We start from the raw sequence: 27925 nt of genomic DNA, 5'->3' as shown, positions 1-27925 counted from the left end.
TGGAGACAGCAGACAGGATGTGAAACAGCAGAGAGTGGATTTTTAGCTTTAAGGGAAACATCTTCTTCTCGTAATCATTATGGTGCCACCTGTTTCCAGTCAATTCAGCGCAGGGAACTGTGCCACATTGACACAGAGGGACTCGGGCAATCCCGTCTGCTCTTGCATCATTTGCTCTCCTTATAAAGCGGTGGAATTTGTGCGCATGTCCCACTCGCTTTCTGTGTCGTCCCTCATCCTCCATTGGCTCCCGGTGAGCTGTGAGCCCTCACACAGCAGCAGCCGTCTGTGTGGAAGCATCCCACACAGTGGCCGGACTCCGCTTTCCCACGCTGCTCCGACAACTGACAACGACACGATGGAGAAAATGAGCGAAATCAACGGACACGCGTTGCCAAAGTCGGACTCCACCGACAAGATGCTGGAGAAGAAAGTGCAGAAGAGGTTCCTGGAGAAGGCGACGGTGTGCCTGGGCAAGAACCTGCTCGTTATCATGACGGTGTCCGGCGTGCTGGTGGGCGTCGGGCTCGGCATGATGGTCCGCAACATGGACCTGACCAAAGCGCAGATGACCTACTTCGCCTTCCCGGGAGAGATGCTCCTGCGGATGCTGAAGATGATCATCCTGCCGCTGGTGGTCTGCAGCCTCATCTCCGGCGCCGCCAGCCTGGACACTCGCTCCCTGGGCAAACTGGGTGGCATCGCCGTCGCCTACTTTCTGGTGACCACGCTGATCGCCTCTTGCATCGGGGTGACCCTGGCGTTCATCATCAAACCCGGCGTGGGTGCTGGGGGGCTGAACACCAACCAGCTGGGACTGGAGAGCATCACCAACGACAAGGAGACAGCCGACTCGTTCCTGGATCTGGCCAGGTACCGTGGCAACAGTCTGAAAACTAGAGACTGCTGTGTAGTTTGTAGTTTCTCTGCAGGATGAGAAGCTGGTGTGGTGTAGTTTCTAGTTTCTCTGCAGGATGAGACGCTGGTGTGGTCTGGTTTGTGGCACAGCGAGCTCCAGGCGCACTGATCTCACACACGAGTGTCTTTACGCATGGAGCGATCCAAGGCGCACACACTCACTCAGACACCGGCGTATGAAGCACATGGCGGTGCACTGTAAATCACGACAGAGTCATACGATAGTCGCAAATCACATTCAAAACACTATTCGTAATGTTTATTAGTGTGTTTTTTAGAGACTGATACAGGACTTCAAAGGTGATTTCTCCTAAAAAATGATGTGTGCGTAATTCGTAATTCTTAAAACCGTCTTGATTTGACTACAACCTGCACTTGTTCTCGTCTAGAGCTGAAGAAGTCGCACCATGCACCCAGACTGTGTTGCAGTAAGGCATGCTGTTCCAGGAACGATCATACGATCATTATACAGAATTTACTACCTTTTATTTATCCCAGCACTCTAGCTGTGTACAATACAGTTCCTGGAGTACTCTTTATTTGAGAATTCCCTTTACACATATACTTCACTTCGTTTCAGAGGGTGATATTGTACTTTTCATTGCTCTACATTTATGTGACAGCTACTTAAGAGTTTGCACACAAGACTTTGGACCATTTCATAAAATTAGGATTTTTTTTTTGTGGAAGAATAAATTAAAAAAAATATATAAAGAAGTTAAAATCAGCCTGAACTCAAACACCTACAAGAGTAAAATGTTGCAACTATGTCAATGCATCATTCACAACAATCAAACGTAATAATATGAAACACTGGACAATTTTTAATGATCTGTCGACACTTGAAGTGATAAACGACCTGTTAAAACTCATATCATGTTACACATTTTAACACAGGCGCTTTACTTGCATCTACATATTTGTACATGGGTTTATGCCACTTTACTTAGAAATCAGCATGCAGTGTAAGACTCGGCCGAAGTGCCACTTTGTCATGCAGTCTCTCTGGCTTTGTCCTTTACGCGGGAAAGGAAAAGGGGGAGTTGCACGGGGGGGGGTTTCTGCAGAGGCATGTCAAGGTCTTGTGAGCAGGTTTTGTCTCTTTTGTGAAATGTGCAAATGTTTTGTGGAAATTTGGAAAAAAAGATAGCGGCTATACTGGAAGCTTCAGTCTCCAGATATCAGAGAACGCACCGGCCTTCAGTGACCCAGACAGGAGGGGTCCTAATAATAAGTTCCCACAGTGTGAGGGAAAGCTGACAGCTGCTGTAAGAGTGCAGTGTATTTCGAGGAAGGGAAAGAGGTGGAGGGGATAAACCCCAGCAACACTGTCTGCAGCTCTGTGCAGTTCTACCTTATCTTCACAGCAGCTGGACAGTCTGCCTTTATTTCTCAGTGATACACTGCAGAATTATTTTTTGTATTGCCGACCTGTTGGGCAAAATTACTGAAGGAAGGATGAGAGAGAATTCTCTTAATCATATTCCTCTGTTGCTGCATTCGCTGAAGGTTTTCAGATCCTCAGAGTTTTCTGGACTCGTGCAGAGACTAAGGAGTATTTAAAAGTTTTAGTGTGGGGATAAAGAACAGGAGATGGTTGCTGGTAGAGTGAGGCTTCGGCCGATTCACCGTGAGTGAGTGGGCGTGTTGATGACATTTTACGCAACAGAATTACCGAAAAAAACACCAAAGGAATCCAAATATCTCAGGATGAAGAAGCGGTGTCATACGTGTAGAAGACACAGAAGAAGGTGTATATAGAGATTTGGTGATGAGGGTCGATGCCGGTGTTGCTTTAAACACAAACATATGACCTGGGCAGCGAGATTCATATGTAACGTCGTGCCTCTGCCTGCTGCAGCACCCCTCACCTGAACGCTCTGAAGATTTCTGTGCTGAATGCATCTGAGCGGAGAATCTCCTGCTGGGTTGTGCATGTGTGAAAGGCAAACCCCGGAAAAAGTCCGGACCCAATTGATTTGACATTCTCTGGACTTATGTCTGAAAGCAGCTTTGCCTGAAAAGGTGTCATTGCTGGTGACTGTCAACAACGGAAATATGGAAGGTTGCAATTTTCCAGATAAATAATCGAAAAAAATTTTTGTTTAGTTTGCGGACGCATGAGTCGCACCAAGGCTAACCTCTTGTGTCCTAACAGCTGTTGTGAGGACAAATGCTCTTGGATAGAGTTTACACCGAAGATTTTGTTTGTCCAATTCTACAAGCAGGTTTTACAAGACCACATTCTGACAGTTGCAAAGTTATACAAACTTTGACAAACTTTGTGGTGACGGAGCTGATAGCTTAGAAGCTCAAACCTCATTATGAAGGAACCTTGTTGCTGCTGCAGAGCTGCTTAAACCAAATTCAAATTGTTTCAAAGTGTCCGTTTGTCTTAATGGTCCATTGAAGATTACTGATATTGTACTAGATGATACTGAACAACCATTGGAGGACATGTAAGAGTTTTCCTTTTTTGCTCTGTGGCCTGGGACAAAACAAACTCTACTCCAAATTTTTGGGTGTGGCAGAACTGCTGCTATTTCATATATGACATTACCCAGGGCAAAGATGGGTTTTATTTGCCTCCTCCGAAAGTAGAAAAGCCTGCTATTGAATATGCTGAGTTTACAGAACTCCTTCAGGTGTTTGGAGAGAGGTCCAGGACCTGATTCAACATGTTTGCTATGCTGTTTAATTAGAAATGAGCTGATGTGCCGGACAACACTCACTGAGCTGCCAAGTAACGACAAGGTGAAAGCTTCAAAAGATACAACCTCCCTCTACTTGAGCTCTAAAGACTGTATGTACGTCCTGAGCATGTTTCTGAGGAGACATGATATCAAATTGATTCCTGCAAAGTGTCTCAGTTCCGCACAAGTCTGATTTAACCAAACCTTAAAAAACCACAGAAGAGTAGCACCATCACTACCATCAGACATCAGACGCCTAATTAAAAAGAAACAGTTCAAGCCATCACATTAGACAGCCTAGTGGCCCTGAAGGATTTACCGAACTTATACCACGTCTTTAAGGTATATTAGTTTCACCACACTCTTCTTCTTTGCTGTTCCATAACAGCAGTTGTGTTGTACTGCCCCTGGCAAGTACAACAAGTTTAAAATGCAGTGAAGAAGAAGCAATTTGCGGTTGTGTAGCGTGTAGCCACTTGTTTATATTCCACACTGGAAAGTCCCTCAAGTAAAATGGCGATGTGTACTTTATGCAAGACTCCAGTGTCTCAGGATGGCTTTTAAGTCTTGCAAATAACAACATTAGCAAAACGCCATACAACAATGTTAGCAATCATCAGTGCCATGCACGGTTAGTATATGTTATGTAAGTTGTTGTTTTGGGATCTTTTCAGTACTATGTATCGAAAGATATAAAGTCCAGGCATCGGGATCAGTATATTAAAGGGAAAAATGGTATCAGAACATCTCTTCTCTAAAGCTATTTCTATGGAAAGGCAACACAAAGTGACATCAGACATTTGGTTGGTCCGTCCACCACCTGGTCCACACTGAAATATGTGAAAACAGTCTGATGGATTGGCATCAAATGTTTTACAGACATTCATTGTTGCCAGATGATGATGATCCTGGTTCCTCTTCTGAGGTTGTCATGTAATTTGGTACATTGTTGGCAGAATTTGTTGTTTTACTCACAGTACCAGTCAAAAGTTTGGACACACCTTCTCATTGAATGTTTTTTCTGTATTTTTCTTACTTTCTACATTGCAGATTAATATTGAAGACAACCAAGCTATGAAGGAACACATATGGAATTATGTGGTAAATAAAAAAAATGCTTAACAAACCAGAGTGTTTTATATTTTAGATCCACCTTTGGCTTCGATGACAGCTTTACACACTCTTTGTGATAGTTCTGTACAAGTCTGGGACCTCAGTTGCAAAAGGAAGCACGGAGACAGAAAATTAAAGTACAAAATAAAACTTTACTTTAGCAATCCAGATCATACACGGGTAGGCAGGCACAGAAGCAAACAAGACCATTCAGGGAAAAGGCACAAAATCCAAAGTCGGTAATCCAGGCAGAGTCCAAAACCAGGTAAGCAAACACACGGAACTTAACGCTGGAGAGCATGAACACACAAAGGAGACAATGACAATCTGGCAAAGGGTGATGGAACACACAGGGTAAAAATAGGAAAAGCTTAATGACAAACAATGTACAGGTGTGTGGGGAAACCAACGGGAAGTAGAACTAGACACTAGACACAAGAACCCAGACAACAAAATAAAACAGGAAGTGAATATACAAACAGAAACACTTCAAGACTGATGGAAAACCATTCCAGGTGACTACCGCATGAAGCTGATTGAAAGAAGGCCAAGAGTGTGCAAAGCTGTCATCAAAGCAAAAGGTGGCTACTTTGAAAGATCTAAAATATAAAACATATTCTGTTTTGTTTGACACTTTTATGTTTACCACATGATTCCATATGTGTTCCTTCATAGTTTGGATGTCTTCAATATTAATCTGCAATGTAGAAAGAAAGAAAAATAAAGAAAAACCATTGAATGAGAAGATCCAAACTTTTGACTGGTAGTGTAAGTGTTACGGACTTTCCCATTCCTTTCATTTCCTACCTCTTGCCCTGTATTTTTCCTGTTGTTGTGATTGTGTGCCACACCTTAATGTGTAGCTACTGCGTCTCACTGTCTCCCTCCTCCTCCAGTATTGAGTCTCTTTATTCCCGTACCTCTGTGCCAGTTCATGTTAGCTCCTCTGTGGCGAAGATAGCAGTCATTATTCCTGGTGTTTAGTCTCCTGTGTGTATTTACTCTCAAAGGTTTTTGACCTCGCCTCCGTCTCGTCCCTTTTTCGGTTTGTTCGCCTGTGTGTCTTCCTGTGTATCAACCAGTTTACCAGTAAGGACAATGCATCAGCAGGACCAGCCCCCAAACTCTGGACGACCAGCTAAGATCAGACTTACTACTTTTAAATCCATGGTTTAAGATTATTTAAAAAAACTTTAATTTGTCTGAACTTTTTATTTAATTAACGCCACCATGGAGATTTTGTATCTGCTTTTGTTTGTTTGTTAGCAGGATAACACAAAAACTACTGAACCAATTTCCATGAAATTTGATCCAGGATGTGTTTTTTTTAAAACTTTCCTTACATATAAGAAATGGGGATCTAGTGGATTTAAGTGTGTTTCATAAAGGGACTGTAGGGCCTTGGTGGAGGTATGAGCTCTCCTGAGTGCCATTCTAGTTAAATTTGATTTAACATTTATTTAATGTTATTATTGTCACACAGAAGGCAAATCTATAGTTTTTATGTTGCCAATCTCACTGTCTCATCAGACTTATGTTCGCAGAATGTTGCTTAATTTAAAACTAAATATTGAATGAACAAATGGGATGAATTTGAGTAAAACTCTAGTTATTATCTCTATGACATGTATTTCTGTTTTGTGTAAATGAATCATGATTTCTAAACATGTTGCATGAAAAGCTGTTGTGCAGTTAAATAGCAACCAAAGAAGACTGAGTCAGCAAAAAGAACACAGAAGCACTCAAAAGCAAATTAGCTGAATAACTCTTTCTGCTTCATTGGTCATGATGTCTGGCTTCAATTAATTAGGAAATCAAGTTGTTATGTAACAGGGCTTTACAAATCAGACCACACAGAGGAGGCAGTGGGCCTCTGCAGAGCCTGTGTGGGAAAGAAAACATGCCAGTTCTCTGCTCTGGTTTCCAGAGTTAATCCAGGTCCTCACCTCCATCATGTGATTGTAGGAAACCTGACCGACTTCATGCAGAGAATTTTAAGAAGCCTATTCATTTCTCGGGTGCAACGAGAATATAAAAATTCATTTATTAGCTTGATTCGGAGAGTCAAGATATGAGGAGGTGAAGATAGCATGGCTACCTGCCAGTGTGGTCAGTGGAGCTAACACATTTAACAGCTGAAGCAGCATTTGGCTGTGGCCAGTTGACAGAGGTCAAAGGGTTATGATCTGAATTGCTTGGCTGCACGTCTGGCCCTGGGAATAAATGTGAGCAAAGTCTGTGTTTTTTTGCACAATACATTATGACCCTAGAGGATAACGTTACAATAAACACACACTAATACACGGAACAGGCCCACGGGCTTCCAATAATCCCTGTATGCTTTACTTACAGGGGTGAAAACAAACTTAGCGTGGCGCCTATACACACAGGCTGTCAAGGAAAAAAAGTTTTTATAGTGGGTTTGTAGTTGTGACAAAAAAGACGGTGCACCAAAACCAGACTGTGTTCACAAGATGAATAATGAACTTCCTTCAAAGCTGAGTAAATATCATCTATTTCATTAGTGGGGCTCTGACTAATATGGAACAACAGTAAACGCTATCAAGACATTGAAAAATATCTTAAACATCTCCTTCCTCAGTCTGACTTTGTTTCATAAATTGCAGTGAAGGGCAAAAACGCAGTTGTTCAGTATTGTATATCGGATTCTACAGGATATGTCACAGCAAGTCAATTACCTATATGTGAAAATATACTTGGCAGGTATTTGCATTTGCCTGATGTTTGAACTTTTCCGTTATGGTGTGGAGCAATGTTTGCTGTTGACCGTGTTTGCCTCAATGACAAACAGCCAAAGGGGAAAAACAGTTCACTTCAGCCCCCAATTTCCGAGAGTCAAAGACATTGAGAGTTCCTTAACTCAGTCTCCCACTTGGTGAAAAGAACTACAGACATGTCGCAGCTATCAGGATGTCCCAACAATTCTTTGAAATCTTGTAGAAATTCCAATATGGACAAATGAAACATCCAAATAGCATTTTTTTATAGAGGTACTATGTTTCAAAATTCACAAATAATAATGAATGAATATACAATTCATTTGTTTGATCATCATCCTCTTTTTTTTTACTGTGAATTTGAAATTTAAAAGCTGTCCACCAAACTTGTGACTGATATATCTCAACAACAATATGAGTAATAATAATCATACTATTCTTTTTCAGCCTCAGGTTGGCAGTTACGTGGGAAATACAACCTGATATCAACACAGTCTATTCAGCAAAATTAGCAGATCTAGTTGGTTTATTCGCCGTGAATGGATAGAAGTACACCCCTGGAACAATGCATGATTACTCCATAGAAGGTTCATGATCGATACCACTCTCCTTTCTGTGGTTGTGACCCCCTGACTTTCCCCCACTATCACCAAGAGGTGGATATTTTGGGTTGTTAGTGAAATATCTGACTTTCGCTATTAAACTGTAGAATGCTAACATGCTGAAAAACAACATGGCGAGCATTAAATGTGATAAACATCAGCATGTTATCATCGAGCACAGCATTAAGCTTAAAGCACAACTATTCCTTTAAGTATAGCCTCATAGAACTGCTAGCATAGCTGTAGGCTAATGCTTTTACACAGGCTACTGTCACACTGTGGGTTGTTTCGTTGGTGAACAAATTGCTAATCTTGTTAAACAAAATTTCAAGACGAATTCCATCTAGAGGTTCATGTGATTAATCCCCCATGAATTTGCCACCTGGATCAAATTTGCGTATTTTACCTAATGATTTGTCACATTTATTATGGAATAAGCTAAAACCGTTGAGCTGAAGAACTGCCTTTAAAGTCCCAATTGGCCCACAGCAGCAGCTCATGTAATTCAAATAAGAGAAACCAGTTGGCTGGACGTGTTCCAGTTCAAATGCAGCAAGGTTATCACTCTCTAATGAGGGGAACCAATTATGACCATGGCTGATTAAAAAAAGAAGAAGCAACATTTGCCATATGAGATGCCTTTAAGGGCTTTTAGCTTAAGTGAATCTCTATCTCTCTTTGATGCACCATGCACAGCCTCCCCAGCTCTGCAGGGTTGTCTCTGCCTGTGCTGTCACTGTGACCCTAATCCAACATTTTGTTCACAACATGCCAAAAGATAGCAACCTGCGCAGACCAATAATACTTCAGCTGTTAAAGAAACGTATTTTCCTTAATAAATTTAACTTGTGTGATTTAAGGACAACCGTGTCCTTAGCTGTGATGTTTCAAGGTAAGACTGGTTTTCAAAAGGAGACGGGAAAACAAAAAGATTTATTAACAGGAGACCGAGCCATAAAGCGTGCTGACTTGTGAATGATCGACTCTGTGGTGTCTGCAAACATCACAATTCAATTGTAAACACAGGAAAAAGGTCCAGATCAATGTTTCACCCGTGTGTTTATCTTCGGTTGACCCTGGTGACAAAGGATGCTGACCGTGCTTCTTGCTATGTACGCTGCCAACAAGTGTTTTCATGTCTTTTACAGTAATATCAGGATCTATCATTCATCATACAATGCTGCATTAAACCTCTATGGTAGCTATAGACACTTAAACCACGTGGGTCCATATTTGCTTAATCCCCATGAGTCAAAGTTACACAATTGCCAAATATTAGGTTGCTGCTCATTATGTTATTTTAGGTAGGAATTAATCATTTTGCCACAAATGCAAACATAATCACTTTTTTAAATGTCTTGTTTGTGGAGGAAATCGAATTCTGTTACATTCAAAGAGAAATTTGGGGCCAAAGTGAACTTGAACAGCACTAGAGCGCATACCTCGAACAAGAGTCAACAGTCCTCCTGAATTTAATCAAGCTCAGCAAACTGCACCCACTCACGGAATATGCCTGATTGATCCAGGAATTTTTCTCAGCGAAGTCAGTGACAACATGTTAAAGAAAGTCATGAAAAAATCCCCTTTGTTTCAGGTCTGCACCAAATTGTTATGGATTGGTCCTTGTCCCATCCTTCTCTTCCCTTCCTTTTCTTACAGACAAACAAAAACACAAAGTCCTTGGTAACAAACTGCTTCTTCAGGACACCCTTGACAATTAAGGCCTATTTTTTCCAAATATGCCATATTTACTTTCTGTCCATTTCTTCCACCTGTTAGCAGTGCCACACACTGAAGGCTACTTCGGGTGTGCATCAACAACACACTCATTATCAAGGGTTAGCCTTCTTCAACTGTACTTTTTTTCATGAGCCTATAGAAGAAGCATGTAGTATAAATCTGGAACACAGCCAGAGGCAGCCACCATGTGAAAGCTGGGGCAAAAGGTCACAATTCTGCAACCCCCAACAACAGAGAAAACCATTCCCTTGGACCTTCAGTTGATACATGGACAGTAATCTTCTTGAAAGAATCTCTGAAAGGGAAATATCTCAGTGTCTCTTATGGACAAGTGGAGCTAACGTAAAGACTTTGGTGATTTCTTTTAATAAAGTTCGAACCAGACAGCAGGACTTCAGTGGCCGACCTTAAGAAGTGGTGGAGTTTATGAACAACCCTGGGGAAGAGCCAAAGTGCTATAACATAACAGTCCGGTTAGCAGTTTACTGTTCAGATGACGTGCTTGTTAAAGTCTGGAGCTTGTATTCATTTGTTGTTTGCTTGGTTTCATTTTAACCAAGTGCAGGCTTGAATATATCCAGAATCTATAATCAATTACATGAAATCCAACAACTGCACAGGACGGCAGTACTGTCCTGTGGATCTAACTTGTTTTTTCTTTTCCTTTTCTAGGAATTTATTCCCATCAAACCTGGTGGCCGCTGCTTTCCGCTCCGTGAGTGCCAGCACCTCACTTCATCACACCTCACGTTTTTCATCAGTTCCTCTTTTTTATTGCTAATTTCTGTCTTGACTTCCCTGACCACCTGTGTCCTACCTCGGATTGTTCATCAGAATTTATTTCCCTAGCCCTGCAGATGCCACTCCGTGTTCATTTACTGCACTGTAGCACTGAGAGCCTCTTAATGAGGCGTCGTTCAGAATATAGACACCGGCTGCTCTCCGCTGCTCGCACAAATGCCTCTTTTCCTTGTCCTTTACCAGCCGTTACCATGGCGAGACCATTCCATTCCAGCCAGCCTAGCAACCCACCTCGCCTCGCTGCTTTTGAACATGGCCCACTCCACTTCCTAGAATTATGATCCTGTCTGTAAAGGCTAAAATAAGAACCAGGAAAGTTCAATATTTGGGGATCCGGGGATACAAAATGGCCATTCACACACAGAAGAGAACCCCCCCCCCCCCACACACACACACACACACACACATACACTCCGACTAACAGCTCTGAGAGTGCCTAAAGCCATGAACAGCAAATAATAAACCTGCAAGCAAGGTAGTGACTTCAAACAGGCAGAATAAGCTGTGTTTCAAAGTGCAGTCAGGTCATAGAGTTCAATATTCCTCCCACCCACCCAGCCTGTACTGTGGTAGAGCCCCTGTGGAAGGGTTCCAAGTGTGGATTAAACCAAGACATCAGAGGAGAGGGGAGATTTACACAAAATGACAAACGGTGAGACGTTTAAACAGATATTTACACAAATTAAGAGCAAGATTTAGATTATTGGGAAGGGTGTCCTCTGAGTTTTTTGACATTATTCGCATATATTCTGCAGGTCCAGCAGTGTTTCATTGTCAAGAAACTCATTTAAAGTCTGTATATGTCCGTATGGATGTTTGGAACCTTTATCCTATAGGGCTGTGTAAAGAAAATGAGAGCCGGACTCACAGAATCGCTGAAGTAGTTGTGTGTGTGTGCATCAAAACCTCCAATTCTACGTAAAATAATTCTATGAATCGGTAAAATCATAATTGTATATCCTGCAAAATGTCCTCAGTCATCAAAAAAACCTTTTGACTTGAGAGACACGAAATGTAAGTGTTGCTCTGCATAAATGGTAAAAAAGAGAAGAGTAGTTTGGCTTTTGGAGGTGGAGTAACTTTATTCACTTAGAAAGTCAGGTGAGAAGATGGCTCATCAGCCCCTTTTCCACTGGTCAAAAAACCCACTAACAACCACTAATATCTGGCTTTTGTCTGCAATCGGAAGACACAGGTTTTTATCGACTCCAGGTCTGAATGTGCTAATTTGGCCAGAAAGCAAGGTGAGAGAGTGCCTCAGTTTTCGTTGCGTTCGTGATATTGAGTATGACGCTAAGGGGTTAAAACAAAGAGAGGTTAACCCTTGTTTAAAAAACTTTATCTGCTAATTTTGGTGTAAAGAGGTAATGATCGCTCAAAAGGGACACATTGACTTATCTAGCTTTGAAAAAACAAAACAGATACATAGGATATTTAAAAAAACTGATTATATAAAGGAGACACGTAGCACAATTATGTTAACACATTAATTTGCTTCCAAAAATTGCTTCAATAGGCAGTTGCCAGTTGACATGAACATTTATGGCCTCTGTTTCAAAATGGAGATGCATCAGGGTACAGCACAGACATTAGCAATAATGATGACACTATAGCTACACATTTTAGCACAAGTATGAACTAAACAAAAATATATGAACAAACAGCATCAACTTTTTCTTTTATTTCATGTTTCAGTATGCCACCGACTACAAGATGGTTGCTGCGGGGAACGACACCAATGGGACCATCCTCTATCAAAAGGTACAAACAATCTAAAACATGTACAACACTCAACTACGTACACATTCACATGCACATATGGTATGTTGTGTGAAATGTTAAACATTGCACCTCTGAAAGGAAAAGTGCTCCCATCTGGACCAACACAAGACAAAACTGAAAAAATGTAACTGGTGGTTAGAGTTGGTTCCCAGCTGGAACCAAAAACAGCAACTGAAGGTAACCAGTAAGGGGAGAATGCTCCCAGGTTGATGGAGACATGCTGACATGTTTGGAAGTGTCTTTGTGAGTTGATGAAATAAGTTTGGTTTGTCATTAGAAACACAGCAGTTTCAAACTTCAAACTAAAAGGTCACTGTACATTTAAGGATTCAAAATATCACTGGGACTTCAGAGCCACTGGCCCTGAATAACCCTTAGTAAATGTTAACTTACTGTTAACATATTTGAATTTGACTAATTGTTATCGTCTCACGTCAGTGCATTCAGAATTTTAAATAGATCATTAGATCAAATTAACATGAAGCATGTAAGAGCAAACGAGAAGATACATTTTTATTTACCCTGATACTTAAAGTAAAGACAAGTGCAAACACTGACAGAGCAAACACCAGTAGATACCATCTTATGTAACCTGAAGAGTTGATCTTACTTATACCTGTATTTGAACAAAACAAAGCTTTGTTTACTTTTAGTCAATTCAATTTTTCGATTTTAGGTTTTAAAACATCAATGCTATATAATAATAAGAATGATAAAAATGATAATAATGACAATAGTAACAATACTATGTTTTGTTTGTATTTCACCTTTCTCAACAAAGTTCTTAAGTGCTTCACAAAAAGGATAAACATGAATCAATACAAAAACAATAAAATGTAAATAAATAAAATCTATTTGGTAAGCCTAACCTGGGCTCTGGAAACGGCCAAAAGACCACTATCAGCTGATCTATGATGGTGCCCAAGCTCGTAGGGAGTCGGTAAATCCTTGATATAGACATGTGGGTACGATAAAACTTATAGGATATAAATGGGGAACAAAAACGACCCCAGGATTTATCCTTGAGGAACCCCATGACTGAAATGGGAATTAGAAGATAAGGACTTTCCAACCACTACAGAGAATAGGTTAACGATAGGATTGTAAAAAATCAACAGCAGGACCATTTTGAACCAACTCAGGTTTTAAAACGCTGTAGCAGGTCAACAGTGTCATAGCTGCACTCAAGTCTAACAGAAGGAGAATGGAGCTCCCACTCTTATCAACAACAAGGAGTAGATCATTTGTTATCTTAGCCAAGGCTGTCTCAATACCAGAAACAATGACTTTCTCCAACACATTACATTAGAAACAATTATTTTAAATAAGTCAGTAATTGCTGAGAGTGAGAGGTTAAAGAGTTGGTCTTCTTAAGACCAGGAAGTCGGACAGTTTAAGGCAGGGGTCATCAACACGGTGCCCGCGGGCACCTGGTCGCCCGCAGGGACACCGCGAGTCGCCCGCAAGGCATGCTCTAAATTTAAAAAAAAAAAAAAAAATTTAAAAAATTTAAAAAAAAAAAGAAAAAATAATTACATTTGAAATTAAAAAAATAGTCAAACCGCCATCTCACTCTATGCCAGTGATACTCAAACAGTTAGGGCGCGCGACCGGGAGGGGGACATGTGTGTGTGTGTGTGTGTGTGTCCAGACAGCACACACACACACACAGGCCCCGGGGCTCCGCCCCCAATCATTCACTCAGAGCAGTGATTCTCAAACTGTGTGGGGCGCGCGACCGTTAGGAGGAAATGTGAGGCCCAACTAATATTAGAGCTCTTTAACGGCGGAGCAGTAAACAAATCGCTCTTTCGCCGTAGCCAGTGGTCGGCAGCCCGCGGCTTCAGCCCCTCTGCAGCGGCTCCCTGTGCAGTGACGTGCACGTCGCGCACACACTAAAGGCCGATTTATAGTCGTTTTTTACGCACGCACGCACGCAGCTTCTACGGACTCGTTTTGGTTTATAGTTCCCCCAGAGTTGCGCGTGTTGCAACGCAATTCACCCCCAGACCACTAGGTGGAGTAATGTTTGTTGTTGAAGTCGGCTCTTCTTCGTGTGTGGCACACGTTTATTGACATCGCCACAGCGGCTCCTCAGAGCCTTTTTCTGGCGGACAATTCCGCTGGTCAGTGACGGGTTATACTAGTGGACATGGTTTCGGATCTTTTCACAAGGGATTAACATGGGAGTGGATGGGAGCCAGCTGTTATTTAAGGCTTGGCGGTGCGCTTACGCGACGCCTACGCGACGCCTACGCGACGCTAAGGCCGGCTACACACCGGACGCGTGAGTGGAGAATACGTAATTTACCCTCGACACCCGACATTGAACGGAGCAAACAGCGGAGAAGTTCTTGAAGATGGATGACATTAAATTAATAATTGAAGTGGAGAAGTAGTACAGTGAGCTGTACGATCCTCGGCCGTGTTGTACATTAAAAAGGACAAATGCTGGGACACCGTTGCCGTTAATGACAAATATCAGCTGTATGTGTGATCACGGAGAGGAATCGCAGGATGACCGCCGCGGAGTCTAGCGTGTCCGGTGTGCAGCCTGGCCCCGGCGTGCTAGGGATCTACACGACGCTTACCAACCGGTGTGACAGCCTAGCGTTTACACGACGGTGGGCCTGAGGCCGGTGTGTAGCCGGCCTCAGGCCCGGGGCTCCGCCCCGCCCCCACCCACTCGCTCAGAGACACACACAGTGGAGAGCATCGTTCACGTGAGGCAGCCGGTCAGGGACAAACAAGAGACAGTGTTCAAAAACCAAGTTGAAAAGAAAGTACGATGAAACCTGTCTTGCTCTTGGGTTCACAGTCAATGTGGTTGGACATGAGGAGAGACAAGTGTGTATTTTATGTCTGAAAACTCTATGAGACCAAACAAATTAAGAAGACACTAAGAAACATTACACCCCAGTCACATGCATGTGTTCTTTTTGTTTGAGCTTTATCATCTTTGTGACAAAGTGATTTTAATTGAATTAATTTTTTCTCTATTTTTTAAAAAGTACAGACTGATGGAGGAATGTAGTGATAAATGTCAACAAGTTGAAAAGAAAGTAAGATGAAGCCTGTCTTGCTCTTGGGTTCACAGTGAATGAAGGAGGACATGAGGAGAGACTTGTATGGATTTTAGGTCTGAAAACTCTGGCAGCTGACAGTATGAGACCCAAAAATTGAAGAAGAGACTTAGAAACATTACACCCCAGTCATATGCATGTGTTATTTTTGGTTGAGCTTTATCATCTTGTAACAAAGTGCTTATAAGTGGTTATTTGGTTATTTTTTATCTACTTTTGAAAAAGAACAGACTGATGGAGGCATGTAGTGATAAATGTCACCAAAAGTACTTCAATTAAGTTGAATTTAAGCAAAGTTGAAACAGTTTAACAGAAATAAATGTTGCATGTATTAATATATCTGTTTCCTACAATCATTGTTGTGGAAATCATTGTTAATAATTATTTCGAGGAATAATTAACATTAACTTGATCAGACAGTCTCTTCACATATATTATTAATAATATTAAAAGGTGATCTGTGCAACTCTGTTATTCAGGACGTTTGTATCAAACAAGCAATGGTGTATAAAGTACTTGAAAGCCATACTTGAGTAAAAGTACAGATATCTTACTTGAAAGTGACTCCGGTAAAAGTAAAAGTCACCTGTCAGAAAATGACTTGAGTAAAAGTCTTAGAGTTGCTCATATTAAATGTACTTAAGTATCAAAAGTATCTGGTGTTGAAATGTACTTAAGTATCAAAAGTAAAAGTACAAGTACCAAAATTAAAAATGCTAAGTGCTTTTTATAGTAGGCCTTGTTCAGTTCAGGATTTATTTCAACTGACTGAAAAATTATAACAACACTATATATATAATGTATAATTTTACAAATTTTGAACCCGAGATGCTGAGGTTAAAAAAGTATTGGACAAGTGCATCTGAACTTCTAGCGACAACAAAGAATCAACACAACAGAATAAACAAGTGCCTCTTGATTCTACCTAAGAACACTAGACCTGCCACTAATAGACCAAATGAACCTTTTGTGTCTATTAGCTGTATTGTGTAACTGCCTGGATGTTTACCTGCCTGTAATCCTGCCCGCCAGCTTGTCCACACATCTACATGTAAGCCTGTTTATTTATCATTAGACTATCTTCACTGAATGGGCCTGGGGTTGTGTTTGCATTTGTTTGAAGCAGGGTGACAATACACCTGTAGGGTATCTTGCCTGTAGGGACGACAAAGTGAAGACACAACCCTGCTTGAAGTTGTACACATAAGCCAGTTTGTACAATACATATATAAAGACTCAACAGCTTCTAAGTTGTGTTGAGTCAGCACAAAGGGCGACTAAGGATTGGAATTGGCAATATATAGATATGATATAATATCTTTGCAAAAATTATATTGGCATTATAGTGAGTGGAAAACTAGGTGCCTGATTACCCAGGGTTCCATTTGGCGAGGTCCATTAAAAAACCTGAATTGTGTGCGTAAATATGCAGTAGTCCACGACAGAGTGTTTGTTTTTGGTTGTGTTGGCTGAAAGCTGTTTTTGCGTTTGCAAATATAATTGGTTGTGTTGTTTGTTTTTCCATCTCGACTTGTTTTAAATCTGTTTGTTTTGTTTACGTGGACGTGTAAGACTAAGTAGACACGGCCAACCAATGATAATCTATTTACCAACAGTTTTTGTTTAAACCAAATACTTCCAATATTTTCTTTAAGAAAAGTTAACCACTTGCTGCTTCGAGCTATGTATTTATGTGCAGATGTTGACACGAAGCAGGAAAGGGAAAACGAATGTGAATCGAAAAAGGAATACCTTCAAAAAATTATGTAAAGTCACCTAATAAAAGCCCTCAAAAAGCATTTCATTTGCCTGAATAATAATCCTTACAATTTCAATAGGGCCTCACGTCTGTCAGTGCTCTGGCCCTAATAATAAAGACTGAACCGAGCTCCTGCAGGAGCGTGAGAGCGAGAGAGAGAGAGAGAGAGGTGCGCCGTGCGTAAAGGTGCACGTTGCGCCAACCTCCGCTGCTCAAGTAACGAGCCAGTTTTGAGAATGTAAGAAGTAGAAAGTACAGATATTTGTGCTCAAATGTAGCGAGTAAAAGTTAAAAGTCGTCAGGAAAATAAATACTCAAGTAAAGTACAAATATTTGAAAAATCTACTTAAGTACAGTAACGAAGTATTTCTACTTTGTTACTTCCCACCACTGGAAACAAGTAGCCCTTCGTACTACTCAGTACCTTCGAAGTAGCTCTCAGTCTAAAAAAGGTTGGTGACCCCTGGTAACATCTTGTTAATTTGTCAGAAGCATAGACAGAACAAAAGCACCACAATAAGAAAGAATGCACTGAAATCGTACAAACGTACTAAAGAACCTTATAAGAATAGATAATATGCTTCAGCAAGTTTCATTACAATTTATATCACTTACAGGTTTTTAAATAACTGTTTGCAAGATTATCTAATTTTGCTAAATTTTGAACATAGAATAATAATCGTCCAAATCCTACTACTTTTCCCCAGTGACTGTGGCTGGACCCCATTGTCCCAGTATAGAGGAACAATTGGGAGATCTGATCTTGGCATCAGTCCATGGTATTCGTCTGTCATGGGTCATGGTGGACAGTACCCTCCGAATGCCAGGGGATGAAGCTGGTAGGGCTGTGGGAGAACATCGTGACAATGGGAAAGGGTTGAGCTCAGGATTTGTCCTTGTCCTTATTCGTTATCCGTCATCCAGTTCACTGAACCCGTCAACTTGCCCCAGACCTGGGCACTGATGCACACTCTGATGCAGTATAAACTACTACGGAATTTATCAGTGCTATTGTTTGACATAATGAGTTCCCAGTCCCAGTTGTTGAGTTTTAGTACATCAATCCAGTCCACCACATATGTCCAGACCGAGATGTACAAGAAACGGAAATTTATGAGACATTCTCAATCGCTTGGGGATGTTGTATGATGATGGGATGATAATGAAATATTTCAATGACTGTTGGGTTCGATTGCCATGACATTTTATTCATTCATGTTGCATTAATGACAGTTTGCAATAACTGTGAGGATACCTTGCTTTTTCCTCCATCAAGTTTGAATTTCAGTTACTTTAATAGTTCGGGTTCTGACCAAATCCATGCAAAACAAATTACATTCCAAGAACCCTTAGCTGCGCTCTTAACTATGGTGGTAATGTGTTGCTAAAACTATGAGCCACACTGAGCTGCTAGACACTTATTGATCCAAGAACCTTTTTTACGGCTTTTAGCCTGAGGATGGCAGAAGTATTTCAGTGTTCAGATGTGAATAAATTAGTTTAAGAGTAGCCTTGCTTAGCTCTTAAAGGTTCAGTGTGTATAATTTAGTGACATCTAGTGGTGAAGCTGCATGTTGCACATGAATAGCCTCAAACATGAAAGAGAACCTGTGGTAGCCTTCAGTTGTCATAAAAACTCAAAAGGTTTTGAGTTTGTCCATCCCGGACGACTGGGGGCCTCCGTAGAGAGGAGCCGCTGCAGATGTAAATATAAAGTATTTAAATATAAAGGCTATTTCTATGGTAACGAAAACAACAATTTATACAATTTAGATGAAACACACCAGGATTATTTTATATTCATGTTCTGCCGATACATCCTTTTTGCCTAAATCATACACGCTGAACCTTCAAGTGGATCATTCTGAAAGAAGATATTTCATGGTTTTTCACTGAAATGACACCTGTGTTAAAAGAGTGTAAGGCTAAGCTCCAGCTTCTTCCCACAACACAGCGACTCATATATTGTGTCTCTGCTGTTTGTTTTAGGTTCCTGTCGCTACTGAAATAGAGGGCATGAACATCTTGGGTCTGGTTCTATTTGCCATGGTGTTCGGTGTGGCTCTGAAGAAGCTGGGAGAGGAGGGGGAGGAACTCATTCGCTTCTTCAATGCTTTCAATGAGGCTACCATGGTACTGGTGTCCTGGATCATGTGGTGAGTAGAGCTGGATGTACATGAGATTTTTACAGCAGCAATGTAAGTGATATACAGTATCTGGACTTCATCTAGTAATACTCAATATGTGTTAAATCTTTACCCAACAAAATCTTATTGTCTTTCTGCATTTTCTTGTCTCTCTCAGGTATATCCCTTTTGGCATCATGTTCCTGGTGGGCAGTAAGATTGTTGAGATGGAAGATGTGGTTCTTCTGGTCACCAGTCTGGGAAAATACATTTTTGCTTCGATCTTGGGCCACATCATCCACGGAGGCATCGTCCTGCCGCTCATCTACTTCGGCTTCACACGCAAGAACCCCTTCAGTTTCCTGTCAGGACTCATCACACCCTTCACCACTGCCTTCGCCACCTGCTCCAGGTATACTGTCACATCACAGAGATCCCTATGAACTGTATTGATATGTATTTGGAGACCCACAGATGTCGTAAGCATATGTAGATTATTGATGCTCAATGCTTCGAGGAGACTGCAATACAATTAAAACTGTGTAGTCAACTCTTTTCTCAAGGCTGTCCTTTGCTGAGTGTATTACAAACAGATGTTGTAGATTACCTCTGTCCTAAAGAGACCATCTCACTAAAGAGAATGAGAGGCTGACTGATTATAATGGTTGTCGACCTTGGCTGTCTTCATAGCTATCCTATCCTTATCAAATTGCATTGACATCATGACTTGTGTACAGAAGCATGGCATCATACTATATGTACTCCTAAATACCTAATGTTGGGGAAAAAATAAACGAATAAGACAAAATTCTCTGACTGCCCTGGAGAGCATCTGTGAAGGCAGGACCTCTTAGGAGGTTGACAGGGGAAGAAGAATGATGGGGAAGGTAAGAATGAAAGCAGGATGTCCCCTTAGGATGGAGGCTTATACCAAAGGCAGGTCCCTCTTGAGGCAAAGCAGTGGGGGAAATTTGCGGGTGGTTCCCCTTAAGAGACTGAGCTGCAGGCTGGAGCCAGGATAAGAGAAACCCTTTTGGAGGTCAGCATCACTGATGGAAACCCAATAAATGATGACTTGAAGGTCAATGGTGTGGCACTAGGACATTTGGCTGGATTGTAGGCTTGGTATTTGCAGGGGCTGCCATCGCGATCCCCGACACACAAGCAGAGTGAATGTCAGTTGAGACCCCAGATTCAGGAGCAGAATAAACTTCAGCTAGCACCACCAACCTGGGGGAAGACAGGATGTTGACCAGGACAGCCAACTCAGGGTCTTGGCAGGTGTTGAGGGTGGTGTTGTATAGCTGAATCTCTGGACCACTGGGTAGTAGAAACGGTTACAGGGTTGTAGAGCTTCTGGGTCTTTGGTTGATAAACTTGAATTCATAAAATGTTTGATAAACCGTTCTCTAAAATGGCTGACAAATATGCTCTAACTTCACTACTGTACTGTATCTCTCCCTGTCACTCACCAGTTCCGCAACTCTTCCTTCAATGATAAAGTGCGTTGAGGAGAATAATGGTGTGGACAAACGAATCAGCCGTTTCATCCTTCCCATTGGAGCCACAGTCAACATGGATGGGGCAGCCATTTTCCAGTGCATTGCTGCGGTCTTCATAGCTCAGCTCAATAATGTTGACCTGAACGCCGGACAGATCTTCACCATCCTGTGAGTCCTAGGGATGATAGAAAAGTTTCTCTCCTTAAGTTCAGCATAACCCTTCAGAAATGTGACTTCCTGCTGCTTCTTATTGGTATAAGTGGTATTTTTTTAAATTCATGGCATCATTAATTAACAGGGTAACAGCCACAGCCTCCAGTGTCGGCGCAGCAGGCATCCCAGCTGGCGGCATCATCACCATCGCCATCATCCTGGAGGCCATCGGCCTGCCAACCAATGATCTGTCCCTCATGCTGGCTGTTGACTGGATTGTGTGAGTAACACCTGTGAACCCAGTGACTCTCATATGAGAAAATGCACAATGTCCTTTGATCATGTATGCACACACATTGCCAACATTGTAGTAAGCTAAACTAGATAAGGGTTTCCAGACAGGCAGATCATCAGGCAGGAAGCAAAGGTACACAACGTCTGTTGTAATTTCCCACAGCTCCCCTGTTTTGTAATAACAAAGCAAACATCCATGCTGGAACACATAAATGTTTTATATCCAAAAAAAGCATTCCTGCTTCATGAGACTGGCCACATATGGTACAGTTTTCAGTACTCTCTCCAGGGCCTCTACACACGTTCTCCTGTTTCTGCAACAAAAACAACTTTTGAAGATTAGTCACTCGGCCTTGTGCAGAAGGAGTTCAATGCTGCTGCTTTTCCATGTATCCTCTCAGAGGGGGTGATAGGAAAATACTTTTTTTTGTTTTCTTAAGATGGGAATTGTATACATTTAACTTCGACTATTATTATTAATTAAATGGAGGGAAAAAAATTGGATTGGCTTAGAATGAAGAGCAGTCGTCTAGTCTTACTCTAAATTAGTATAACAGGTAACTGTTGTATCCCGTAAAGCACCACAATGCAAGATATGCTCTCGGCTATTCTTGGGCTCCCCCTACAGGTATGATTCACTGTCTTAATTTAGAGTCGTGGTCTGAGCCATGTGGACCATGCACAATCACTGCACATCTTGCTAAACCTCTATCGAAATGGCTTTACCAGGCTTCTGATGATACACTAGGGAGTCCACTACTTCACTTACACAGCCCAACATCAAACAAGCAGAGCAGCAAACAAGCAAAAGTTATGACAGGTCGGCCTCTGTCACTTCTAGTTCTCACCAACGCATGAATTATGATCCGATAATCTATTCTACTCGTTTTTTTGACTCGATCACTTTCTCTTTTCCTCTTCTTTGTTTCCTCGGATGTCTACATTGACAATGTCCAGCTGGTTGTCTCTTGTAGCCAGCTGCTAGCTCCAACTCTAGTTTTCGGTGTGCACACCAGAGTTTCATAGTTTAGTTCCAGGCATCCAGGGAGCACTTTAGTAATGACAGACATGCCGTTCCCCTTATTATAAGTTTGTGTTACGTCAAAAAGGATTTTGAATAATAATTGAAATAAATGCTACCTAGATTTGTCTATGTAATAACCAATTTAAACCATTAAATATAATTTTTCCATTTTTGATAAAAAAGGACAACTGACCTTTGCCATGTGATACTTACTGTATGTCCACTTTGTACACAGCGACCGTACCACCACTGTGGTGAACGTGGAGGGTGATGCTCTCGGTGCTGGAATCCTCCACCACATCAACCAAATGGAGATGAAGAAGAAGCAGGAGCAGCAGCAGCAGCAGGATGAGGAGCTGGCGGAGGTCCGGGTGGAGGCAGTGGCAAACGGCCAGGCAGAGGAGGAGACCTCGCCACTAGTAATGCTCAAAATCAAAGGTTTAGAGGGGACGCCGGAAGCTATCGAATCTGTCCTGTGAACTCAGCAAGACCTTTAAACAATTCTGACATTGTTGCTGAGGGGACACATTTCTAACTCAGTGTCCAATGAAAAAAACAAGGTCACTAATGGTTTCAGTTGTGAAGGGAAATAGTGCCATAGTAACAGCATTGACAGTCCACAGTGTACTTGCTGCTGCTGTTTCAAAATTTGGTCACTTGGACTAATGTCTCAATAGTTGGATTTCCAACCAAGTGTTTAAATGCAATTGGGATATGATGGATATGAAAATCATTAACTTTGAAAACAATTCATCAGTATTGCAAAAACATTATTTTAATTTTCACTCAAAGCAGAGTTTTTGTACTTCTTAATCTTTATTAAAGCATTTTGTGGTAAACAGTAACTGAAACACACTGTAAAATATCTTTAAACCATTCCCAGAAATGTCATAGTTCTGTATCTGTGTCTAATGCATTATAGGAGATGCTCACAGCCATAATTTTGTATGTCAGAGCATTATCCAGTGCATTTCTTGGTTTTTATCTTCAGACACCAAATACAATGACAAACTATAAAAACGAACTATTTTCCAAAATCTGTAGTTATCTATAGTTTCATGTTCAGGAAAGTCCACTCGACTGGTGGAGACCAAATTCTCTCTTTCTATCGAAGTCAGAATGAAAAAGGAACTTTTGTTCCCAGGTTTGAACTAATGGTCACAATCCAGAGACATGTTTACAGGATGCTCCTAGTCTTTTGTTTGCTGACCATCAGTTGACAATGTCAAACATTAACTCTTCAAATGTAAGGTTAAGAATTTGACAAATTTGCCTCATGCAACATGTTGACCCAGAGTCCCTTGTGACTCAGCTGGCTCAGTATGGTAAGTTAAATACTGGACCAATGGCAAGTAAACATACTCGTTTTGTATGTCACTGGAAAATCCCTGTCTAGTCCGTTTATCTTAAAGAAACATAATGCGTTATTTACATGGTTCTCTAATCCTCTTAAATAGCCAAACAGAAACATGATAAGCCATGAATATGACCAGACCTCATCTCCCATTTCTTATCAGCATTTTATAATCGTGTCACCATAACTTTGTCAAGACAGCAGGTAATTTCCTTTACAAATCCGCTCCATTAATAATGGCCACACTCTGAAGATCCAGTCCGCTCAGCAAACTCTCTAAAGTTGTAGTTATGCACCAAGGAGTCTGAAAAGTAGCCAGTTTTGTTTTGATGTTGGTTTGCTAGTTCGCCAGCTACAGCAGTGTTAACATGCAGCTGTCAATTAACTATGACTAATTCTCTTATTAGCTAATTATGGTAATGGTTATATCAGGTTTTTAGACCAACCTGATACTTTGGTTGGCAAGATACTAGATTTATCTATGGTGGAAAACTATAAAAATTTCCAGTCAAAACCAGAACAGAAATTAAGCTCATCTGTTCAGTCCTGCTGAGACAGCAGGGTAATAACTGGATAAATACCATTCTAAGCCAAAAGAGGCAGACCTCTATCATGGCTGGAGTTCTAAAACCCTGATGTACGTTAGCATGTCTGTCCTTTTGTTCCCTTGTCTCAAAGAGAATGTGTTTTTTGATGCCTGAAATACGGTCTGTGGTTAACATTTTGCCATTAATTTCTTTATTTAATGTAAAAGTGGCATTGGCTTTTTGTCCAGGTAACAAGGGTGATGCTTACTGTGCATTGACATTTCCAGGTTGGCCTACTTGAGGGTCTCATAGGATCTGACATTGCCAGTCATTGCCAGAATTACATATGGTCAAATATAAGTACTGTAAACACACTGGTAAGACATCAGGAAAACACTCCAGTCCCCCATTTATCCAATAACACACATTTTACCTGTAGTTGTTGGTGTAGTTGTCAAGATTCACTCAAAAATCCTCTGTCATATGTGCCCACACACACTGAACCTAAACCGAAATGATGAGTTTGCAGTATACTATAATGCCGTTCTGTTGTGAATGCATCCTCTATCTTAGTACAGATGTTTCTCAGTTGTGTCTCAAAGGCAAAGCGTGCATCAAATTAACCTTCATTGGAATTGGTGGTTAGCCTACGTGAGGTTTGCTAATGCTTGTATTTTAATTGTTGAATTGTTCAGTGCAACCCACTCCCTGTCAGAATCCATCTCTCTTACCACTGACATCTTCAATCTGTGGGATAAACTATTAGCTGTGGTTGCTCTAAAGGGAACATTGGTCATTGCCATTATTGTGGCTTACTTGATGGGATATTTTTTAAGTGTGCAGTATGCACTGCTCCAAATTACTTACAGGTGCCTTCCTTTATTCTAAGGATACACGTCTCCTTTTAGGACACAGGACTTGACTGATAGGAAGAGCCTGTGCTGCCCTCCAGTGGTGATAGGCATTAATGTGAAACAAAAAATGTTAGGGTGGTTGCATCCCATAGCTGTGGTGTCTATACATTTTCAGATGATATTGCTGAACGATATCAGTAACATCTCCTATTTATTTGATCTATTATTATTTGTGTGGAGGAGCTGTTGATGAGGCCACTTAATTTCTCACCCTTTTAGAGGTGAAGGATCTCTGTGTGTATGAAATTTCATTCATGTTGCTGTCATTTTATTTCTGAGTAACTCATTATGATGTGGTGGTGCTGCTTTGGTTTTGGATCATTCTGCTCTTAAGATGGAGTAAACCAGTGTGTCTGAACATTTCTTATTCTTCATTTCAGACTTTTCTAAGCTAACTACTGCTCTTTTAACCTAAACTGAACTGTCTGTGTAGGTTCTGATGAGTTTATCTGATACAATAATTACATGCATTGTGCGACATATATATTTGATATTAATTTATTGTAATTGTTTTAACTTTTTGTGTTATTTGTACTTTCTCCTTGCAACAATTTACCTTGGTGTTAAACATTTTTAATGATCCTACTACCCCGATAACAAATTGTTGATTTTTTTTAAATTTTTAATGTTTTTAAATGAATTACCTTCAACCTTGCCTGTGCCATGTCACTGTCTAAAACTTTAGTGCTTTCTCAATGCTCCCTCTGTCTGTCAACATTAAAAGTGGTACAGTAAAAGTGTTCATGCAACCAAAATGTTCCTTCTGCTATTTCCAACCTGTTATTATTAGTTCATAATGTTATTCAGGACACCAAACTTGACAGCACAGGGTGGCTCTGGCTCAGGAGCTAGAGTGGGTCACTAATAGATTGAGAAGTCGCAGGTTTGATCCCCGGCCCATCCTGAAAAACCCAGCACCAGTGTGTGAATGGGATTCGATGGAGAAGTGATGTAAGAATGTGTTTAAAAACAGATTTTAAAAAGTGCCGCCCTTTTCTTGAGAGATTGAAACAAATGATCCTGCAGATTTAGGCTGCACTGCCCTTTAATGGCCTTTAGAACCAGGCTCATTTCACATGAATCATTAATGCAATGAATCATTGATACATTTAAACACAATCATATTTCTGGGTTGATAAGGTCACTGGTACTGACAATATTAATCAGAGATTACTTGTGGTCACATTTCTGATTGTCACAGTTTCTGTCCGTGCTTTAATTCACTTTACCTCATCTGGCAACTCACTCTGTTTTGTTGTTACTACTACTATTCTCACTAATCATCATCATTATCAATTACATTCATATAGCAAAATACAGTATCTTAAGGCACTTCAAATAGTAAGGTCAAGATCTTACAATTTTATAGCAAAACCCATCAGTTCCCACGACAAGCGAACTCTCATATAACAGGAAGGAACCTCTAGAACCAGACTCAATGTGCGAGAGAGAGAGAGAGAGAGAGAGAGAGAGAGAGAGAGAGAGAGAGAGAGAGAGAGAGAGAGAGAGAGAGAGAGAGAGAGAGAGAGAGAGAGAGAGAGAGAGAGAGAGAGAGAGAGAGAGAGAGAGAGAGAGAGAGAGAGAGAGAGAGAGAGAGAGAGAGAGAGAGAGAGAGAGAGAGAGAGAGAGAGAGAGAGAGAGAGAATATTCAGGCATGCTCAGACATTTATTTCATCTCTGGTATAAATACCTACGGAGGAGGGAACCTGAGACTGTGTAGTGAGAGGGTGGGACTGAAGCTGCTCCACCACCTGTGACACTTGCCCTCTGATGCTTAGCAAGTGGATGGAGATTATGTTTCAGTGGGTTCTGTGGGGGAGTCAAGTGTTCTGGACACAGGGCCTGGAGAGGTCAGCGCCACAGGTGGACCTAATACACCTGCAGCAGGCGAAAGATGCCACACAGAGGTTGTGTGAGGAGGAGCCTCCATCACTGCTGTATGATTTGGTGTCAAAGAGCGTCTTGTCTTGTTGAGTGACTTCAGACACTGCGATAGAAACACACAAAAACACTGATCAGTTCATCAAGACCTAACACCTTCAAACGAAGAAGCGCTGCCTCTTAGCGCTGAACACTATTTTTGATGCTGATATTAAATGAAATCAAATTTTCGAGAGATAGCGGTTCAGTTAATGACGTCTTCCCAAAGGTCCTTGCGATTCGCATCGCAGATCCAGGATTATGTATATCCACATCGTGAGTCGTTGATTGTGGTCGCAGCTGATCATGGATTATGATAACAACTAGGTTGTTTACAAAGTGCCTACCTCCATATAGCACTGTTATTACTGGCCATACCTCTATCACTACAATGGTCATCACTGCTCTGCCCTCCATGCCCCCTCGCTCCTGTCATCTCTGTCAGACATTTTCTTTCCTTGCTTTAAACATTGATACACCTCTCCATTTCTGTTAGACACTGTCTTCTCTCATGCATGTTTTAAATATTATTATCTTGTTAATGTGCTTGGTTAAACCTACATGCAACAGCTATTGCACTTCTGTCCGTCCTGGGAGAGGGATCCCTCACTTGTGACTCTCTCTGAGGTTCCTGCATTTTGTTTCCTTTTAAAAGTATTTTTTTGGGGAAGTTTCTTGTCACTCTAGTTGTGGGTCAGGCACCTTGCACGGATTTTTTGTGATTTGTTGATACAGGATATACAAATAGAATTGGACCGATTGCCCACTGGAATTATTTCACTTGAAGAAGAATATCAAATTTGATATGATTCGGATATCAAACACACACACACACACACACACACACACACACACACACACACACAAACACACACACACACA

At 41.2% G+C, this 27925-nt stretch overlaps 1 protein-coding gene across 2 annotated transcripts; it reads left to right on the top strand.

Moving 5' to 3' along the window:
* Positions 1 to 233: 233 nt before the first annotated feature.
* Positions 234 to 25878, top strand: slc1a4 (solute carrier family 1 member 4). 2 transcript variants are annotated; one of them, XM_061086686.1, is made up of 8 exons: positions 234 to 873; positions 10477 to 10519; positions 12301 to 12366; positions 19219 to 19385; positions 19534 to 19767; positions 20831 to 21025; positions 21156 to 21290; positions 22564 to 25878. In XM_061086686.1, exons 1-8 carry the CDS (start codon positions 359 to 361, stop codon positions 22805 to 22807), a joined length of 1599 nt encoding a protein of 532 aa, XP_060942669.1. In that variant the 5' UTR covers positions 234 to 358; the 3' UTR covers positions 22808 to 25878. The 2 variants fall into 2 exon arrangements, with proteins under 2 accessions (XP_060942669.1, XP_060942670.1); XM_061086687.1 differs by lacking the exons at positions 234 to 873; positions 10477 to 10519 and adding an exon at positions 11784 to 11849.
* Positions 25879 to 27925: the final 2047 nt, after the last annotated feature.

This window comes from Limanda limanda, chromosome 15 (assembly GCF_963576545.1).
Source record: "Limanda limanda chromosome 15, fLimLim1.1, whole genome shotgun sequence".
Classification (NCBI taxonomy): Eukaryota; Metazoa; Chordata; class Actinopteri; order Pleuronectiformes; family Pleuronectidae; genus Limanda; species Limanda limanda.
This window is presented reverse-complemented; position numbering and strand designations above follow the sequence as displayed.